The sequence below is a fragment of the Taudactylus pleione genome, unplaced genomic scaffold (genome assembly GCF_031769625.1).
Source record: "Taudactylus pleione unplaced genomic scaffold, aTauple2 ptg000451l, whole genome shotgun sequence".
NCBI lineage: Eukaryota > Metazoa > Chordata > Amphibia > Anura > Myobatrachidae > Taudactylus > Taudactylus pleione.
The window spans coordinates 1-22,411 of record NW_028284853.1 but is presented as its reverse complement, the minus strand read 5'-3'; the positions used below and the strand labels follow the sequence as shown (position 1 = coordinate 22,411).

Below are 22,411 nucleotides of genomic sequence, written 5' to 3'. Positions count from 1 at the left end.
ACGCAAGATGGCGGCCACGGCATCACCAGGAAGAGGCTGGTTGGCGGGAATCCTGTCCTGGACCCTGTGCCGGGGACTGAGGAGTCATGGACGAGTACGATCTGTACGGGATAGAGGATGACTACGAGGCGCAATTTTCCGATGAGCTGGAGGTGCTGGCCGGGCTGGAAGGTGAGGGAGGGAGCTGGGGGTTACTGGGCTGCTGGCTCTGTCAGTGACACCTCTGCCCCGGCGTTGGTGGCTGCTGCTGGATGCATTCATGTTCAGTGTATATACTACACTCCCTCTCTGTACTACACTCCCTCTCTATGGATTAGTATCGTGAGCAACTATCTTGGAATTACATACTTGTCTCATTTTATATATATATATATATATATATATATATATATATATATATATATATATATATATATATATATATATAAAAACACACACACGTGACCTTACACATCTTTGCTGCAGTCTTGATAAATAGCCTCCATCGGCGCGCCAGGTCCCATGAGCCTCTGCTAGTGCTGGGGCGTCAATTTCTTTAGCCGAAACCGTCTAAATCACAATGCGATGCTACTAGGACGCACCAGCAGACTGCTGATTAATCTGATGTCACACGTGTATATCTATGTCAAAAGAACAGAATATGACACAAGAGCTGTGGCGCTTTAATTTAACACTGCAAATGAAATATCTGTATACATAAATATGTCTAAATAACGTCCTAAATGGTAACTTTCATGTTGAAATTTTTCTTTGATGAATTGGCGTACCCCAACTCACTTCTTCTCAAAGGTTGTGTAAACATATAAAGGTATCTTTCCTTATGAACAGCCTTTCAATGTAAACACTTTTTGAAAAGTCGCGTACCAAATCTCACACTGTATGGTATGAGTATAATCATAAACGGTTTCTTTCAAATGCCCATCTGGAATTTTCTTATGAAATGTGGGGGTACGTACCCCAACTTACGTGGAGTGGTGAAATAATGATCCTATAAAGGTTTCTTTATTCTCCCCGACACTTTAAATCACCTTCAGTAATATGTACGTGTATATCTGTGTGCGACGCAGTCTGAATCTAGATACAAAGAGAGGTATTCAATTCGATACGAAAAGTCGGAACATCTTCGCCTGTCTGACTTTTCGCCTGTTTCAGAGGCAAAATCATTCCCTGCGCGTCCCTGCTTTTCGCCTAATTCAATTGCAAAACAGGCAAAACGGAATTAGGCTAATGCGGAACAGGCGAAAAGTACTGAAAGAATTGGGGATATCAGTCTGTACCCCAGAAAAAGATGCACAAACATAGGAAATCAATATAGATGTGTACTAATAGCCCTAATAAAGCTATTTTGCGTACTTAAATTGGATAAATTGCTTGCTATTAGCGTCTTTGTAAAAGTGGTGAAGAATTGCATAAAGAAGTAATTTTTGGGTGAAAATAAGTAGTTCAGTCAAATTTGGGGTACTTGAAAATGGGTGCTAGTATAATTTTATGTCTCCAAAGTGCACTTTAAAAAAAAAAAAAACATGAAAAATCCACCTGCTGCATGCACCTGCAATCCCAAAAACACCTGATTCAGCCTTGCAGCCCCCCAAGAAGCCTATTTCGCTAGTTTTTATGCTTGTCTCCCCATTTTTTGCATTTTTACCCCAAAAATGACTTCTTTTTTGGGGTGTTCTTAGGTTTTTGGGTTTTTTTTGCAGATTTGTCTTTTGGGGGGCTGTCCCAAGGGTCTGAGTCGTTTCCCCACGTTCGCACCCCAAAATAAAGATTTTGCACTTTTTTTCACCTGCTATTGATTGGAGAATCTTTTTTGGAGAATTCAATGCATCAAGTTTCCGTTTAGGCGAAATTGTCCTGGAATTGAATTTGGCAAAAAAATTTTAGGCAAAATATTCTCAAAAAAACAGGCGAAAAGGGCTTTTCGCCTCTAATTGAATATGGCCCAAAGTACTACAATGTTACAACTGCAGCTTTTTCATTCTAAAGACATTACACACTAGACAGCGGATCGGATGACATATCGTCCACATCAGGCAGTGTGTACCCGCTATGTCGCTGACTATGCTCGCTCCCGATTCGGCAGCATGGCCCCCGCTGTCACGCTGTTGCTCCCGGCATCGGCACGTGTGTACGCGCTTGCCGATGCTGGGAACCCGCCGCACGAGTCACATCGGTGGGTACACATCGTTAAGTGTCTCTTGTATCTCTGTATGTATGTATGTATGCGTGTGTGTGTATGTGTGAAAAAAAAAAAAAATATATATATATATATATATATATATATAATATTTTTTTTTCTTTTTTTCTTTCATTCCAAGGGTGAATAATCCTTAAATAAACCAGGTGCCTTCCAATAGGGTCTGACACCAGTCAGCCCGAAATACAGTACCAATCCGGCGGCACTCTGTTCAAAGAAGCAGACTTGACACGGATATTCACCTAACGTTTCGGAGCTTTAATACTCCATCATCAAGGTCAAAAGATATAATACAAACAAACCTATAAATACTCACATAACACCACGTGAGGTCCGCGCCGTCCAACGTCCGGTATCGGGTCGCCCTGTCGTGACGTCACATCACCTGACCACTGTGCCGGCGCCCTTTGATGATGCGCCAGTACTGGGGATGAAAGAACGCCCTTCAGCAGCGTCCCGGTTACCCGGACGACGGCACCTGACCTATGATAAAACACAAATCAGCACACATAAGTAAGCGGTTGAGTTAAACATACTCTTATAAACAGTCAGACCAATAGTCTATAACATCCTCATAAATTGTAACATCAATAAATGGCCTGAGGAAACAGTAGAAACATCTCATATTGATCACATTAGGAGCCCTATTAAACGGATTACTGGGACCCATACCGCCATCCCTGTGTCATGTCTGCTTCTTTGTACAGAGTGCTGCCGGACTGGTTAAATGTGTGTGTATATATATATATATATATATATATATAATTCTTTTTATTTTGTCCCTATTATTTTACCTGCTGAGAGGATTAAGCACAAAAAACTTGTAAATTTGCAGAGAAAATGAGATGCACATTTGGAATTGAATTGCAAATGGAAGTTATGGTGTGACTTTGCAGCGAGCACTGCTGGCAGGACCCAAATCGTTCCTCATTGAACCCCTTTAGAAGGTTGTGGAGAAAACAGCACAGCCTTCCAAAATAAACACGAAATCACAAACTGGTATGAATGTTCTCCTCATTGATGGTGTCAGGGTGATATATTCAAAGAAGTGGAATATCACACTGCAGTAGTCATCTTGGCCTTATGGGGGGAGGGCTGCATTTCCTTGCAACTTTGATTGTGATCACCAAGATGCCATCAATGATAAGTCTACATGTCACTGTGATTTTTATTTTTTTCTATTACGGAGTCCTTTGGACCTAAACGGACTCTTATATAGCTCCTTCTCCTCTCTGGCCAGGCCTGTCCTCGCTTCCCTAGCAGTGGGAGCGGTTGGGCTGGCGAGCAGCGTGCAGCCTGGCTTCCACTGCACATGCTTGTTAGAGATGGAACAGGCTTCTGAAGGAGGTTTGGCCGGACTTTTGGACTCGGTGATTTACTGTAAAGGCCGAAAATCATTTGTGATTTACCAAGTAGGGACATTTACGCGTGCCTGGAAAAGGGGGCGTGGCAAAGGGCAACGGTTGGGAGGTATGCATTCTAGGGCTCTCAGCCAATGAATAAACTAACAAAACATGTCAGGTTAGTAATGCAGTCAGTAACCCAATGGCCACATATGAGAAATATAGATGCTCGGACAGAAACCTTCAGTAAACTGGTAGTGCATTATTGTGGCATGCAACAAGGTGTTATTTACACAGATGGTATTGAATTGTACAGTGAGCTGATAGCTCTCACTCCACTCTTAAGGCCCCCATACATCAGCAATACATCAGCAATTGATTGCAGCAATTCTGCAATTTGCAATCGATTTGTGTATAAAAAATCTTTCCCTTTTTCAATCGATTGCAGAATTGCCACAATCTGCAATCGATTGAAAAAGATTTTTAGACACAATTGATGCTGCAATTAATTTCTGATGTATGGGGACCTTTAGACCACACAGTACGCTGCCTTTTGATTATCGAGATCCTACTCCCAGGAGCCTCGCACTGTGTAGCTCAGAGGCTCTGGGCCTCATTTATCAATGAGTGATATTCTTGTTGTCACGCCTTACTAATCTTAAATGGTGCTCCATCCAATCCGCTTCCTAACTGTCATGTGTTTGAAAAATGAATGGAGCTGGTTGGTTGGAGCACCATTTAAGATTAGTAACGAGTGAAAACAAGAATATCACTCGTTGATCAATGAGGCCCTCTGTGTCTCAGCGTGTCTGTAGTTGTAAAGGCTGAGACGCTGATTTGCAGCATGCACGCTTTAGGCAGACTGTGTCCCGAATGCAGCGTGGAGCCGCCGGTTGTGGAGAGGATCACGGCTGTTAAAACCGCAACAGCATGGTGCAGGTCAGCCTCATTCTTATTGGCTGCTGCTGAATGTCACCGCAATCTACCGATCGAGTGTCCGTGGTGGATCAGTTGATCATGAACAACGCTTTGTCCACCCCTGCCTAAGAGAATTATTATATAGATTCCACAAAGTTGAAAGCTGAATTTGTATTTAGCCCCTATAGGCATAAATTTGCTGAAAATCCAATATATTTATGTACTGTTGTTTCCTTTGGAAGTATAAGAAATCCTGTGTTGATCTTTAGCTACAATACATCATTTTGTATCCTCTACATACACGGATAAACCACTATTCAACTTCTGCATGGTTTGTAACAAATGAACCAGTATTGGTCCCAAGACAGAACCTTCAAGTTATGATAGGAACCATAGATAACCACTCTCAGAACCAGTGATCTCGATACACTTCAAGGGCTGCAGATGGAACCCCCTAACTTTCAAAATGAGCGCACATCATGCTTGATAATAAACATAATAAAAACATACACCTCTAAAACCCTCAGATCTGATTGTTCCAGAATTCGCCTATACCCCATCAGACACCCACATCCCCACCCTGAATTCTCATATTGCTGTTAAATGTCTCCACTTGTTGCATAATTGTCAATCTTTTTTTTTTTTAATTTCTAAATGTCAATTTCATGGAAAATTCCTCTGTCCAATTTCCCACTCGCAGATGACGTACCTTCACGCCCCGTGCCGAAAACATCACAGTTTCGTGAGAAACCATCATTTGAAGAGGCGATTACTTCCGCTGATCGTGTGAGGAGCACCGAGAGCCGCAAACTCGGCCAGGAGAGTAATGGCGTCCTTACCGCCGGCAAGTCTAAGAAGCGGGATGCTGCCTTCCTTCATGAGATGGAAGCAGATGAATTCTCGGACAGCTTCTATGATCCTCCTATCAGTATGTTGTTTTTTTTTTATTTCTCCTCCTATGCTTTGGACCCTGTGGTCGCTTTTGACTTTAATGCATGTCCAGGCAGCTGAAGGGGGGGGTTACTTCATTGTAGGATCAATAAGCGTTTCTGCAAAAAGGAATATTTTCTACAGAGTGAGCCTGCTTTCAGATGTCATCTTTAGTGGGGGGATGCTGTTAAAATACAGACGGAGGGGATTCTGGCGGTCGGAATGCCGGAACCCCCGACACCTGTCGGAATGCCGGTGCCAGCATTCTGACTGCAAGTACCGGGGTTACAGGGCGGGTTCGGCACTAGGGGGAGGGCTCCGTTTAGACACTATGGGGTGAGATTATGGTTAGGCACCGTGGAGGGCTAGGGTAGGTAGAGGGGCAGGGTTAGCATACCAACCGACAAAGTGTTGGTATTCTAACCCTGTCAGGATCCTGACCGCCGGGATCCCGAACGTCTGCATCTCGTACCCATCCCCTTAACGGGAACAGAATAGAGCTATTGGAAAATGTGAAAGTTCAAAAGTTTTTTGTGTTTTATTCTCCAGCTCCAAAACCCAAACGCCCAAGGATGGATGCCGTTAAGAAGCTGGATTTTGGCGCAGATGATCTGTCTGTGGACATTACGGAATTAAGTGATGACATCACGCCACCGCCCTCCCCAGGTCCCACTCAGAAGAGTAAGGAAAGGTGTGCGATTGTTCTGTGCTTCAGCATAACGCCATACTAGAGAGTGATGGTCCGTTTCACCCGCAGACCTTTTATGTAACATGCACTGTCCCTGCGACACATGATCAGAGAGCAGAAATTCTTGGCAGCATAGTACAGGGTGTCTCTGCTTTCTTTTTAGACTCACATAAAAGGCGGGGGGGGGGGGGGGTGGTTCTTATGTGATTTATTATTCTGTACATACAGTGCTTGAACTGTCCATTCAAGGGATTTGCCATTTTTTCAATTGGCTGATATACTGTGAATATCCCGCATGATAATCTCTACGTAGGAGACTGCAGTGTATAAGCCTTTTTGCTTGCTTATTTATGCTTGTTGCTATATACGATCTAGAATATTTGATGTTTCTACTTCAGGGTCCATAGGGGGTCCACAGGGTTGACCTTGGGGGTATAGGTTGGGAACCAAATCCGGGCACCACGCAGTTAAAGCTTTTAGCTCCCAGGATGCACTTGGGTCCACTCTCCCTATAACCCCGCCCCCCAGCCAGAGGCACCTCAGTTTAAGTTGGTGCCCGGCCGGAGTCGGGTCACCGTTACTGCAGGGGGGCTGCTTAGCAGCCTCTAAGCTTAAAAGAGTTTTGTTTTATTATTTTTTTACTACTCTTCAGAGCGGCAGCATCAGACTGTCCAATGGACGTCTGAGCTGCCGCTCCTACACCCCGCCGGCGCTGCGACGCCAGTACAGATCTGGGGATCGCAGCGGGACCCCAGAGTCTGTACTAGCCGGGCTCTGGAGGAATCCCTGGGCTGCTGCCGGATCGACGGGGACAGGTAAGTCGCGTGGTCACCTGTCAGTGTATATCTATCCCTTTTCTTTATCTGCCCTAATACAGGTGTACCTGGGGTGGTTCTGAGACCTCACATATATATATTTGTTAATATCTGTGAGGTTTGTCACATACTGTTGCGTGCTGCACGTTGCCATATTTTAGATGGAACTGTGAGTTGCGTACGCTGATAATGGGTTCCTGCAGCTAATCTTAGCGTCAGTCAGGACCGGTATGGCGCTGCTTAATATTTCCGTCAAGATAGTCAGATATATCTGACCAGGAGATTGCACACGATACTGCACCCATTATTGCTATCCTGCAAGTCATAGCCTGCAGGAATTAGTGCGGAGGATTTTAACTCAGAAAGGTTTACGTATGCGGCACCATCTGGTGCCGGGCCCCTTGCACGACCCCCTTAAAGGGCGTTGTTTCTCAGGATCCTCTCCTTTGAGGATCGCCGGGCGGGCCCCATTGTCGTCACTCGCTGGGAGTTACTTCACCATACTGCCCTTTTGAACTCGGGGTATCTCGCAATTTCTTGCAATTTACCCCTGTGTCACAGACTATCGCTCCCTGCCGGGGTTTTTCACAGTACATGAATTACCTCCGATACCACATCGGTCTGTCATTCCCCTTGCAGGGATTACCACAACGGCCACCCTGGTGGATGTCGTTTTATACGAAATACTAATTGGCGTGATATACGCCCTGTGGTTACTGACCAGTGGCTCTGCCGTGAACTGGATGGTATATTCGGCTCTTTCCCTCTCACATGGGGGGGAGCCGATCTCAAGTATTATTATCCCTGCTTTGGGGCTGGTAGCCAGGCTCATTCTGGATATAGAGAATGTCGATCCTGCACCAGTATCATACATCTCCCGTTTTCTGCCCAGCGGGTGGATCTCATAGCGGGAGTCTGGCTGTCCCCAGATACGAGGAGTCACAAAGGCCTCCTGTTTCCCATTCCCTGAGGGTCCTCACAAGTAATGGAAATCCCCTTCTGGGATGGATTTGTATGTTAATCATCGGGTTACGGGCATTAATACGCCTCCCATCCCGGCCTGGACGAATTTTACGGATCCGTAGGTGGTAACTTTGCCTGAAATCAATGTACTCAAGTTTTCAGGGCCTGTTGCCCGTCCTACCATGGCCATCGCATGGTGATGCTTTTGTGACGTTTTTCCCCTCCAACACGTCTGAGGTTCAAATATCTTTTTGCCGCTCACAAAATATGCAGTGGTCATATGTGGGATTACCTCATGGGATGCCGGTCTTCTAACTTTCAGGGTTTCGGCGGCGTCTGTATCCGCCGCAGTACCCTATGGCTGCGTTATGGGAAAGCAGAGGTGCACACTCCTTCCAGGGGGAAGTTCTTGTTTGGTCCTGACCTTGACAAGATCGTTGCATCATTGGCAGTATCACTAATGGGGAGATACCGTCTTTAGCTACTCCCACTACATTCGGACTAACTCTGTTAAGTCTTTTTGTCCTCAGGGTCAGCCTAAAGGCCTGTTTTTTCCTAGGCTGTCGGCCTCCACGGGGGCCACCGTATCCAGTACCGAGCAGTCCTGGACTTCCGGACGACCCTGTTTCTACACCTGAGGATATACCCTCAGCCTGACGGGACAGGTCTACATCTGGGGAATTTCCAGAGTGAGGTACTGATTCTCAACGGCCTCTCATTGCTCATGCAGCCTCCTCACAGGCATTGTTACACGGGCCCTTCTTCAGAACTGATCAGGGCCTTACAATCCCAGAAAGCTATACAGTCTTTGTGGTAAGCAGAGCTATTTCGGCCAACCTCACTATCTCAGTGAGGGACTGGTTGTTCTACTTTCTTTTTGGGGCGGTGACCGACTGGTCCTCCTTTGCCTATACTCTGTCTCAAATCCCTGAATCAGATTCCAACGGTGCCTTGACTCAGGTGGAATCGTCCATGCTCCATCATCCGATGTTTGGAACCTGGGGATTTTATGGTATATCCGAGTATTCAGGATACGTACCTACGGGTACATACAGAGCCCTCTCATCAGCATGGGTTCAGGTTTGCTGTGCCACAGCAACACTTGTAAGTTTCGGGCTCTGCCTTTTGGGGCTGTCCTCAACTCCACCGGGGTTTACCAGCTTTATGGATTTTCTGACAGTTCACCTGTTCAGTGTATCCGAATGCTCCTTTCTCTGGACGGTCTCCTACTTTTAGCAGGATCACCAAGGTACTTTACCGCCAGGTCAGGATAACCGGGGCTTCTTCTCGTCACAGAAAAGTCCTCCCTGCATCCCTCACAGGGTTTTCTTCATCTGGGAGCACTGCTGGATTCTCAGAATCTGAGAATTTTTCTGGCGTAAGACAAGATCTCCACTCTTCAACTTCGAGTGTGCGGATATCTACGCAGTCGACATATGTCATTACTCTTTGTGATGCGCGGTCTACCAGAGTGTCTACCTTTTGGTAGGGTGGAATGTGCTCAGTTCCATTCCAGGCCTTGCCATAATTGACTCCCCTCCAGATGGATCGAGTTTTTTCCATCGGATCGCTGTTCGAACCATGATACTTTCTACGGAGGCGAGTTGGTCTCTGTCCGGGTGGCTATGGCCATCTCGTCCAGGGTGTTCTTTGCTAAAGACAGTGTCTGGTCCGCATTCATTTCGGGGCAGTTGGACGTCTGTCGCTTCTGCCCTGCCACTTAACTTGTTGATACTTTAAGCTGTCTTGGACTTTCACTCTGGCCTAACCCATTTGTCACGGTTAACCTGAATAGGTTCAGTCCGACAGTGTCACAACAGTGGCTTCCATCTAGGCAACACTGGTAGTTGGGTGGCAATGTTAGGAATGTCACCCATTCTGACATAGTCCAAGGGTCTTCTCCTGGCCAACTCTGCGGTGTTTATTCCCGGAGCTCTCCATTGGAAAGCGGGCTTCCTCAGCCGTCACGGCGTGCATCCCGGGGACTAGTCTCTTCTCCAAGAGAGGTTTCAACTCCTGGTGAGCAGAGGGGGCCTCCCTGAGGGGATTGATCCCCATGGCCTTCTGACTCGATCACACATTACCGGTGTTACAGTCCAGCTCTAGGAGTACTGAAGCTACCTTCAGTGACTCTTTGTCAGTGAAGTGGTCCTTCCACTTTGTGTACCTGTGTCCTCCGGTCTCCCTTCTTCCTCGAGGTCTTCGGAAGTTTAATTCGAGACGGAGGGGCTTTCCTTCTGGGGGCTCCAGGTCGTCCCAGACATCACTGGTACTAAGATTTTCGGAGTCTCCTCCTCGATGCTCCGTTCCTACTGCTTCACTATCTGGACCTGTTGTCTCAGGGTCCTTGTTTTTCCCTGGATCTGGATCGCTTGTCTTTAACTGCGCCCCTACTGTGGTCCTCGGGCTTCCCTGGCTCTGTCTTCATTGAGATGTTTAGAGCAGATAGGCCAGACTTTGCTGGGATCTGCCACGGACTGTGGCATACATAATTCTTATGGTATCGTACCTGTCGATACGATCCTCCGGTGTCCAGGATTTCCAGATATTCTGGCATTCCTTCCAGCTGGCTTGGGTTTCACCCTTGGCCTGGCCTTCCTGACAGTGCGGATCTCTACACTGTCGGTATGGTTAAGATATGGAATTGCTCCGCTCTGATATCCAGTTCATCCTTTGGAGTGTTTTCTGGATTATGTCTCCACTTGTCCTCCCTAGGGACTCCTGGGGAGTTAGTAGTGGTTCTTTGTTCCCTCCGGGGACAGTCAATGGAACCGCTGGTTGTGATAGCCATTACATGGTCTATTGTTTAAGCTCTCTCTCTCTCTCTCAGGGTGTTTAAATCAACCAGGAGAGTGTCTGAATGGGGAGCGTTCTCATGTGGCTCCCTCTTCTGGAGGGCATCATGTCAGGGTGTGAGTTGCTCTCGCCCTGTGTTTCTTCTTAAAGTGGTTTTTAGGTTCCATATTATTCTGGAACTTATGGTATGGCCATTCAGTTCCCAGTCCTCTCGGCTGTTGTGGCCACATGGACTGTGGTCCGGCCTCTTTGGCTTTATGTGATCCGTTCAAGTTCCTTATGGTAAGCGGACTCCTTATTGGTGGTCTGCGGTTTCTGGTTTTAACAGGAAACGATGGCCGGCCTATAATGAAATGTTGACTGGATGGCCTCGTATGTCTTCCTCAGGGGCCTACCCATGGGTGGGCATTTCTGTCGTTGAGGCTTGTTTTTTTCTCGGGCCGTGTAACCCTCGTGGGCGGCTCGTCGTGGCGCCTCGGCTGTTTTGCCTTACTAGGTGTCCACGTGGTCTTCTGTCCATACCTTTTTAAGGTTCTAGGCATTGGTTTCCTTTGCCTCTCAGGATGCTTCCTTTTTGGCGACGGATTCTCCTCTCAGCACAGGAGCGTCCCCACCCTTGGTTGAACTGCTTTGGGACATCCCCAAGGTCAACCCTGTGGACCCCCTATGGACCCTGAAGTAGAAAACAAGAGATATGGTAAGAACTTACCTTTGTTATCTCTGTTTCTACGAAGTCCATAGGGTCCACAGGGCGCCCGCCCTGACGCACCTGGCTTCATATGGGCTGTGTTACTGGTCACCGGCTTCCCGTCTCCTTTTCTGTGAGTATGGTTCTAGAGTGTTCCAGTTTTCTCTCTCTTTTTCTCTCCTCCTCCGGCCTTTGGCTACTTACAATCTGAGGTGCCTCTGGCTGGGGGGCGGGGTTATAGGGAGAGTGGACCCAAGTGCATCCTGGGAGCTAAAAGCTTTAACTGCGTGGTGCCCGGATTTGGTTCCCAACCTATACCCCCAAGGTCAACCCTGTGGACCCTATGGACTTCGTAGAAACAGAGATAACAAAGGTAAGTTCTTACCATATCTCTTGTTATTGACATGATTGAAAATGGTAGATTGGTTCTTCATCCCCACAGGATCATAATAGACAGATTTAATTGCAATTTTATTTCCTAATATACAGGTATTTCTCAATAATTTTGAGTCTTCTCTTCTCTTTACTTTTGATGTTCAGTCTCCAAGATTAAGATACATATTATTAATTGGAGTGAATCTGTTGTGTCTCAAATAGCATTTAAATTGAATAATTATTTTCACCCTTACTTTTTTGACACACCAGAGAGTGTTTGATTACCTTATTACATGTGATTTTTTTTTTTCTGGTATCATTGTACATACTCTGAATAATTCTGGGTCAAATATATGAACCAGTTACAATTATGAAGCTTTGGATACATTTTTGATATATGAATTATTACCTTAAGGATTTATGCTGCATTTTAAAATCTTAAATTAGACTATTAAAATTTAAGTTTTAACTACTTTAACTTCTTTATTATACTTTACAAGAGTGCCCCCACAAAGGAACCTCTCTCCCTTTTTCTGCTCTTTAGCAGAGAGCACAACGTCTGTATCTTATGTAACATGATGTAAAGGGACAAATATAGGTTCTAAGTTGACCGATTTTGCGTCCTAAATGCTGACGTAAAATGCAGATGTGGGCACGGTGGTTTTTTTTGTTCTTTTTTTTTAATAACGTTACTGTCCTTTGAGTTCCACCAGGCCATAAGGTAAAGGATAATGGTGTGAAGGGGTGGGGGGGTAAGTTCTAGCATAAAGAGGGGGGGGGTGTACTAAATCTCAAAGAGTAGCATTACCGTAGGCTGGGGGGCGGGGCTTAGTGTTGGCATTCTCCTAGGTTACCCTTGCTCAGGGGCTGTGCTGGGAGCCTTCTCTGCAGTCAGGAGGGCTCCTATTGGTAACTCAACCTGTCTGTTAGCTGGTAGTTGGAGGATCTTGTCCAACTACCCACGTGTGTGTGCTTAAAGTCCTAATTGCATCAGAGCTTCCTATCTGTGACACTATACCTAGCCACCGCTCCTCCTGTATCCTGCACTGTGAGGTCTATGAGTTACACTGTAGAGGGGTGGGGGGTGCTCATGCAACAATTACATTTTATTCACACTTATAGCTAGTGTGCATGTGGGGTAGGCAGCCTGCATAGGGACCTATTTTAGCAGGATAGCTATTATATGGTCTAACTTTCTGCTGGTTTTACTGTGTCTGTTGTTTTCTCATAACCTATTCACGTTATTATATCAGCGTCTGATTTTTAGTTTTACATAACTGCTATTGGCACACTTGTCGTTTTTTTTTTGTTGTTTTTTTTAGTGGGTCATCTGCTGCACTATTTTTCTGTCTGGTATTCTCGTAACCTTACTCTTTGTGGGTTATATCTGGTTAAATCTCCTATACTGTCTTTACCCTTTCACAATATGCCTGGGAAGGGCAATGCTGCTGGAGCACCCACTGTAAAGTGCAGAACTGTTGGGGAAGAAAAAGGCTTTGCATGTGCTAAATATAAGAAAACATTTTCACATGCACGATCAGACTGGGGGGCAGTCTGTGACTCCTGTGAGGCGGAGGTTCAGCCTGCGGCAGTGCCTGAAAGTGCTTCTCCTCCAGTTGACATGCCGGTTTTGGTTGCAACGCTGGCGGCGGACTATGTTGGAGTTATCGCAACAACTGGTAGCCTTTAGGCAGGTGCGGTTTGTTAGGCGATCCTACGGCACCTTCTCTGGCAGGACCATCTGGTGATCCATTTTTAAAGGTTAGAGCTCAGTCGAGCAGCGTCTCAGCCTTCCCATTCAGTTGAGCCACCCTGGGCTCAGGGCTTGGCCCGTTCTTGTCTTTAAGGCGCGCACCCCTTTTCATCACACTTGGGGGCGTGCCCAGCATTTTGCTCCCAAGCTCTCCCCTCTCTGTGCATCTGTTCACCGGCGGTGAGCGATGCACCGCCATTTTTCCCCACCTGTGGCCCACGGGTGGAGGCGGCACCCGGCATACTGTTTTAGCGGGGCACCACCAAAAGGGCAGGGTGCATTCTGCCCCATTGAAATCGGACAGGGAGGGGTGCCCCGCTAAAACAGCCAAACGGGAACGCTGTTGCCATAGCCGACAATTCGGAAGCAGACTACCTCAATCATCGGGACATATACCCTGGCAAGTGGTTTCTTCTCCTGGAAATCTTCCTGCACCTGGAAGCCAGGAGGGTGTTGCCAGATGTCAATCTCATGGCGTCTCTCCTCAACCACAAAGTTTCTCTTTATTGCTCCAGAACCAGGAATCCGGGTGCTCTGGCTGTGGACGCTTTATCCGTACCTTGGGCTTTTCACCTAATCTGCTTGTTTCCTTTGTTTTCGCTTTCTGCTCCGGGTTCTGAAACATATCAAGCGGGAACAAACCACTGTAATCCTTGTGGCTCCGGATTGGCCACGTCGATTATGGTACTTGGACCTTCGACATCTACTGCTGGACGATACGTAGCCTCTTCCTCATCGTATAGACCTTCGGCAGCAAGGGCCCTTCGTTCACCCCTCCTTACCTCGGCTTCTTTTAAATAAACCTCTATCCTAAAGGCAAAAGCTATTCCAGAAACTGTCATTACAACTGTGCTCAAGACACAAAAGCCGGTCTCTGCCGCACACTACCACCACATTTGGCGAGCTTATGTGGCTTGGTGTGAGTAAAATTTCTTTCTTCCTCTTTTTGTATCTCCCGTCGTCTGCTGTTTCTTGGTGAGTTTGGATGCAGGCCTGGGCTCCTTGAAGGTGCAAGTTTCAGCCCTGTCTGTCTTTTTCCAGCGAATATTAGCATTCAACCCGGAACTGCAGAGTTTTATGAGAGGGTCCTCCATCTCTTGCCTCTCTCTTCCTCCCACTTGAATCTGTTCTTAAACTTCTTACAATCGGGTTTGAACCTCGTCATTCAGTGGACTTGACGTACCTCTCTTAGAAGACGGGCCTTCCTCCTGGCAATTGCCTCTGCCAGGAGAGTTTCCAGACTTTGGTGCTTTGTCTTGTCACTCTCCCTATTTAGTGTTTCATGATGACCAGACTGAGCTCCGTACAAAGCCCTCCTTTTTGCCTAAGATTTGTTTACAAATTTCACATCAACCAGCCTATAATGGTACCGGTTCTTCTCAGCGAAAAGTCCTCAGAACATTCTTTGGATGTCGTGCGGGCCCTGTGATTGTACCATGACTTTACGGAAGACCGACAAGTTGTTTATCATTTGTTTCTCACAAGCTGGGTTGGCCGACTTCCAAGCAAACAAATTCTCGGACCCAAGTGGACAGGCCTACATTGCCGGGGGCCAGCCTGTGCCCTCCAGAGCTTCGGGTCATTCCACTAGGTCGTTGAACACTATTGGGCTTTGCAGAATGGGGTCTCTGCTGCTCAACTATGTCGCGCTGCCACCTGGTCCATATCTTTGTAAAATTTTTAGAAGTTTGATACACTCGCGTCCAAGGAGGGATGCGACTGCTGGGATTTCGGCACTTGGAATGCCGACACTGGAATCCCGAGACTAGTCAGAATATCGGCATCCCCACCTCGGGATCCCGAAGTAAGTACTGGGGTTAGGCGGAGGGTTAGGCACTAGTGGGCAGTTTAGGGTGCAGGGAGGGGGAGCTTGGGTTTAGGCACTAGGGAGGTTAGGTTCAAGCACCAGGGAGGGTTAGGGTAGGGACATGGGGAGGGTTAGGATATCGACCAACAAAGTGTTGGTATTCAAATCTGTCAGGATGCCGGCGTCGAGATTCTGACCGCCTGGATTCCAAACACCAACAATTCTGTATGTATTCCGTCAAAGGAGGCTCGTTTTGGGCGCAGCGTGCTTTATGCAGCCACAGTGTGTTCCTTCCCATGAGGTTACTTTGGAACGTCCCCAGTGTAACTCCAGTGTCCCCCAGTAGACGGAGAAAACCCAGATGTTTGTACTTGCAAGTAGAATGCTTTTCTCCGTATCTGCTGTGTGTTTGTTATTTTTCGTTTTATTTTTTTGACGTGTTTGGTCACTTTGTTGTAGGGAATTCTTCCCTCCTTTTTTTTTTTTTTTTTCTCCTGTCGCTCCTCTCCGTCTCTGCTTATGCTTGGTATAACTGAAGTGAAGTCAGGTGGGGTATAGGGGGAGAGGAGCCAAGTTCCAAATCATCTAGTGCCACGCTCCACATACCATCGTCTGTACCGGTGTCCCCTGTGGAATCGGAAAAAAGGATTTTACGGTTAAGTACAAAATTTCGGTCTTTAACCCTTTCACCTTTCTTATTTTCCTACACGAAGGGAGTTATCTTGTTTTTGGCACTCCCAACTTCCACCCACAACTACTTAAATGGTCACTGCATGTGTTTTGCAAGCAATATAGCGCAAGTCAATTCTGCATTATGAATCGTGATGTCCCCTGTAGTCTGCCTGTAACTTTCTGCATCCTGTAACCTTAGAAATTCTCCTGGCAGGAATACAAAGTTTCTTACCGGCGGTGATTTTGAGGTCAGTGACATGGCACCTCTGCAGGTGACGCCGACTGAGGCAGAGGAGAAGCGCGTGCTGAAACGCCCTCCCGTCCTAGAGGAATACATCAATGTAACATCTAGTGACGGCTCCAGAGTCTACATGGCCTTAAAAGAGGACCAGGATGGGACTGGGGTTCAGGTAAGAGACATGAAGGCTGCTGTTATCTTAGAAGTGTGCTTTATTTCCCCTACAGCAACTTGGTTTGCAGCAGCCTAAGCAGTTTAGTCACCGATATAAATTTATGTTACTATGATTTGGACAAACAATGCAGGAGTCCGGCAGTCATGAGACGGGATAGTGAGACCTTATTACACAAATTTTAATATCAGTGAGGAACGTACATTGCTACCTTCTGTCTTCTGCTCCAGTGGTGAGTGCCCCTTGTACACTTCTTGGTTTAGTGTCATAGGGCGATGTCTACTATACGTTCAAAGTGCTACAGAACTTCCTGAAAGACCTCAATGAGACACTACTGTGATTCAGGTGCTTTCTAGAATTCCAAAGTTATGCTGAAAGTTTGTGTTGTGTATTTACATTAACCATTCTATTTTAGGACCTCTCCAAACACGGGGGGCTTTGCTGGAGAGGTGAACAGCAACTGCATCTTCTGGGGGTCCCTTTCTCCTACCTGAAGGAGCAGGTAGCAGACGAGGTAATGTGTGTACTTGCATGCCGCTAGCCAAATAGGCATTCGTCACTATCTTCATTTTTACTACTTACTTTATTTCCCATACAAGTCGCTCAGCCTCCTCTTAGGACGCTTGTCAATCAAGGTTTGGGTTATTATTAATGTATTGATTGGAAGATATTTTGGCCCACGGGTCCCTGTGCTTAAGTAACTGTAGCAAATCTAGTGAATACACTTACACTGCCGTACGGTGTACTAGCATAGGAACGGCACAAACCCTGCAGACAGCTGGGTGTGGTGTCCTTTGGTGGATCTGGTCACCTCATCCTGTCTAAAAACAATTTGATGGTTTTTTTTGTTTTCCATGAGCACTGGGGGGTTCAGTTTTAAGTTAGAAGAAAAGTGGACATACAGTTTTATCATCCCTTTCTTCCCGTGTACGTTTTGTCATATGCTCATGCAGAGGACTCTTGTCTTTCAGCGTCGGAGGCAGGTGTTAGAAGAGTCTCAGCGGCTTACAGATATGTTGAACAGGTGAGAACTGTCTATAGATAATGGACATAGGGCCTGATTCAGAGCCGCTCGTAAGCGGCCGCTCGTTCGTTCCAAGCGATGTTTGCACAACTGCGCATGCGTACGGATCGTAATAAGCCTGTGCGAACCAGTCAGTGCGGCCGAAAATCGTTTGTTCGCTAAATAGCGAATGCCTGCTATTTTGAGCGACATGAGGAGGCGTATGTGGGTGGTAACAGGGGAAGGTGCTTGAAAACGAGCAGTGGAGATCCGAACGCAGGCGTTCTTAAAGGTCAAAACGGGCGTTTTATGGGTGTGCATAATTAATACAGCAGCGTCATTGACCACGTCACTGGGTTATTTTATAGTCAGAACTGCTCGCATGATTGCGGTAGGAAAAACCAACCACAAGAATAGCGAGCAGTTCATACGCTGGTCGATGTACTCGATTAATCTAATAAATAGCGGACATGACGTAGGATGCGAGCAGCTAGGGGGCGTAGTTTTCAAAAAAACGACCGCATGTTTGGTTCGCTCGTTCAGACCTAGAGGCGTGAACAGACCGCAAAGAGCGAACGGTTAATTTGAATAGCCAACCCTTTTTTCTGAACGAGCGAGCGCAAATAGCGTCCGGCTCTGAATCAGGCCCGTAGAACAGGAGTCAAAATAATGGCAGAACCACGGAAATCTCGCACTGAACTGGATGAGGTCTTTAGAATGTAAGCTCTGACGAGCAGGGCCCTCTTCCCTCATGTGCTTCTCCTTATACTTTGTTCTACTCCTTACTCCCCACAAGGGCACCTAACACTTGATAGCTGACTCCCTGCTAATGCAGCAATGTGTATAAACCATGTCCTTGTCCTGCATTGTAATGTACTGTAAGTCACTGGTTTCTTGTGCACTTATTTGTTTATGTACTATGTAAGGCGCTGCAGAACCCTTGTGTAACCATAAAAATAAAGGATAATATTAATTGGGATTTCTGTATCCCATGACTTGGGCCCACCCACAGTACCAGTGTTAAATTTATTTTAAGGTTAGTTTGTTTTGTTTACTTTTTTTCTCCCAGAGGAAAACATTTATGGAGATGATTGTGAATGGGTTCACCAGCTGGATTCCAGGGCCCTATGCGCAGACTGTTCCGCAGAGCCTGGGGATGTGCAGGTTAAGGGGTGGCTGCTACTTTCATGATGGTACCTACTTGGGCTCAAGCTTTTGGCAGGTCCATTGCTGAGCTGGTCAAGTTGGTGGCTGACCACAGGGAGGGGACAACCTTGTGCTCTCTGGTCACTGTTCCTATTCAAGTGCAGGTTGTCTGTACCCAGGGGGGTGTCTGATTCTCTGCCGCATCTGGTTCCGGAACTGGCCTGGGTCCAGTCTATGGAGTGGTTGGCTTCTGGATATGCAAAGGTCTCTTCCTATTTGAAACTGTTCTTGAGGATCTGGAGCCCGGGAGACTCGTAAGCGTTTTCATTCCTCCTGACTTCCTTGGATGATTCCGAGTCTGTGGAGGGGGAGCTTCCGCAGGAGTGTGAGGACTTTGATTACTCTTTTGATCAAGGTGTGGAGGACCTCATTTCTGCAGGCTGTCAAGCCTTGGACTGTTTTTATCTGGTAGGTGGAAGCGAGGACTGTTACCTTTACATCATCTTCGGATATTATTGCTATGCAACGTTGGTCGGACCAACTCCTTCTGTCCCATTCTCAAACTCAGAGCCTCAACTCCAGGTTGCGGGTGGACTTGGAAGGAGCCCATGTGGTCGGTTATTTGCAGCATGGAGGGCAACAAGTTTTTGACCTCAGTAGACATAAAGGATGCGTATCTCCATGTCCCAAGATGGTACAACAGAGGAGGGACATCAGTTTCTCCTCAAGTTCGCCGTAAGAAGAGTCCACTATCTATTCAGGGCACTTCCCTTCGGTTTAGCCACGGTTCTACGAGTTTTTACAAAACTCACGGTGGTGATGCTGTCCCTATTGCGGAAGGAGGGTATGACAATATTATCCTACTTGTACGATTTCTTTATCAAGGCAGCCTCAGCTCCCTTACTACAGTATCCTCTTGACTGCAAGGTTCAGGTGTTACAAGAACATGGCTTGATCCTGAATTTCAAGACATCCCTTCTGGTACCCTGTCAACGCATGATGTTCCTGGGGTAGATTTTCGACACCAGTCTTCAAAGGGTGTTTCTTCCGGAAGACTAGCTTTGTTCTCTTTGTTCTTCTGTTTCTGTTCTGGAAGCTTTTTAGCCTTGGATCGACTGTCTGTCCTGCGGTGCATGAAATTGATGGGGAAGATGGTTTAGACCTTTGAGACCATCCATTATGATCATTTTCACTCTCGGGAATTCCAGTGGGACATCCTTGGGTTGGTCAGGGTCCACCAATCTGGTCTCTCACTGAGCACTCATCTCTGTCCTTGTAGTGGTGGCTTGTCAGGAAGAATCTCTGCAAGGGCGGGTCCATGGTCACTCCATCTTGGGTTATTGTGCCAGTCTCCCGGGTTGGGGAGCGGTGGCCTTGCATCTCTGTTTGCAGGGTCTTTGGTTCCCGTAGGAGTTCACCCCTCCCTTAAATTTTCTGGCCTTGTCTGGTGCTCAGCCTGCCATGGCTAGCAGGCCGGTCAGGATCCACTCGGACAATGTCACGGCGATGGCATATGTCAACCATCAGGGGGGCACTCTGAGCACTAGGGCCTATGGTGGAGGCTGTTCGGATGCAGATACCTTTTGTTCTGGTGACCTTTTGCTGTGTTTGTCCTGGGGGTGGACAATTGGGAGGTGGATTTTCTCAGTAGCAACTCAATCCTGCAGGGGGAGTAGTCTGTTCACTCGGAGATCTTCGAACTGCTCGTTTGAAAGTGGGGTCTCGGCACAACTGCAAGGTTTCCTGGTTTTGTGTTTTCTCCAGGGACCCATTATCGTTTGCAGTGAATGCCATGACCGTTCAGTGTTATCTGTTTCCTCCTTTGCCTATGTTGCCTCTAGAGGTGAAACAGATCTGGGAATTGGGCATTTCATTCATCTTGGTGGCTTCGGAAACTACAACATTCAAATCCTGTTAGTCGAGCCAGGTTGGTGTCTTTCCTTGAAATCAGATCTGTCACAACAGGGTCCCTTTCGTCACCAGGAACTATCCTGACTGGCTTTAATGGTATGGCTTTTGAAACCTGTCTCTTGAGAGCTAAGGGGTTTTCATGCAGGGTGGTACATATGTTGTGGGCTAGAAAACCTGTTTCGGCCTGGAATTACCATAGAGTGTTGAAACTCTACATTGTGTGGTGTGAGAAGAAATGTCATCATACTTCCATCTTTTTTTTTCTCTGTCATTTCCTGGCTTTTCTGCCGGTAGGTTTGGAGGCAGGATGCCGGTTCAGCTCTCTGAAGATACAGGTCTCCGAATTGTCCCTTTTTTATTTCCAGTTCCATTTGGCTATTCTTCCAGAGGTTTAAACTTTTTTTTTTTTTTTTTCTTTTTGCAGGGTGTTTTGCTCGTCCAGCCTCTTTGTCCACCCAGTGGCTCCATGGGATCTGAGCCTGGTCTTGTCAGCTTTTTGCAAAGGCTCCCTTCGAGCCTTTGGAGTTGTTTGAGATGAATTTTCGGACTTGGAAGCCTCTCTTCCTTATGGCCTTTGGCTCGGCCTGACATGTCTTTGAGCTGTGGTGCCTTAAGTTGTAAATCGCCTTATCTTGTCTTCCATGAGGATAGGGCAGTTTTGCGCAAATTCTTTCCTGTATTCCATCTGCTTTCTCTGATGATCCATTGCGTTTGGCTCTCTGTTTGTATTTGGCGAGAATTTCCTTGGCGCTGATTTGTTTCTCGTGCTTTTTGATGCTTAGAAAGATGGAGAGAAAGCAGACTATTGTGCAGTGGATCCACTCTGTCATCCTCCTGGCTTGTTCTAGCTCAGGGCGGCCTGCTCCGATGCGAGTGTCAACGCATTCTACCAGGACTGTGAGTGTTTCCTGAAATGAGCTGCATGGGGCCTCCGCGGAGCAGTTGTGTCATGCAGCCACCTCCCACACGTTTGCCCGTTATTAATGTTTTCACGTTTTTGCATCCAAGGATGCTTTTTTTTTTTTACTGTGTACAGTGTGTCTGAGCGTACCCTCCCCTGGGGTTGTCTTTGAACGTTCCATGGTAGCATGGCCCCCCCCAGATCGGAAGAAAGAGCGAACTGTATTTTTTTGTACTTGCAGTTAAATACTGTAAGTACAAAAACAATCCAGATTTCTCTGATTCTTTAGTGAATGACTTTCTCTGAGTGTGCTTGGCCAAGGATCAACCCCATAGGAGACAGAGACCATGTTAAATCCTTTTCTCTGATCCATTGGGGAGCAGTGAGAGCCCCAACTTTTATGCTGTAGTTCACCTGTTAAAACTTTACCTAAATTAAATGTTTGGGGATTTTTTGTCAAAGTTGCTTTTCTGTTTGTTTTAGTTTCTTTCTATCCCATCTTGTCTGGTTTGGTTAGAAATATAACTGGGTACAGGGCAGGATTGGGATTTAGAAGAGGAAGCATAAGATATTTCCAACTATTAGAGCTCTACCCCATGGTGCATCGGAGTCAGGGGAGAGTCAGAGGGAGACTTAACATTAGTGTAAAGCTCCAGGTTTTTTTTCTCTCTCCCATAAGTGCATTCTCTTATTCTGAGTGGCCTAAAACACTGTTTCTCAGGCCTTGCTCTTCCAGACCAATACGTGTATATTTTCAGTAAAATCGTTTTAAATGGCGCATGCATTGAAGGACTAATTTATACATTTCTGCGCTATTTACAGTCACATGGATTTTTATGTTTTGGAACAGATTTAAAATCATGTTTCATAAAGGTCCATGCCATTGTAGTCACTCAATCTATAAAAGTCTGTGTAATTAGAGGTAATGCTGTACCTAATAGGTCTTGACTACTTTATTCTGTCCCAGGACCTATGAATTAAGTAGTAATGAAGTATCTGAGCTGTATCACCTTGACACTTTTTCTTTTGTACATCATTTCAGTCAAATGAATGACCTTGCGGAGGCTGACGATGAGGCTTTAGAGGTTTGCACCG

At 46.5% G+C, this 22,411-nt stretch overlaps 1 protein-coding gene across 1 annotated transcript; it reads left to right on the top strand.

The window, feature by feature from the left end:
* Nucleotides 1-23: 23 nt before the first annotated feature.
* On the top strand, nucleotides 24-22,405 carry LOC148505493 (chromosome transmission fidelity protein 18 homolog; the record flags this gene model as incomplete). Its single annotated transcript, XM_088448069.1, has 7 exons — nucleotides 24-171; nucleotides 5,159-5,386; nucleotides 5,938-6,079; nucleotides 16,160-16,355; nucleotides 16,771-16,869; nucleotides 17,327-17,379; nucleotides 22,359-22,405. Coding segments are annotated over exons 1-7 (850 nt in total), but the record flags the coding sequence as incomplete, so codon positions are not given.
* Nucleotides 22,406-22,411: the final 6 nt, after the last annotated feature.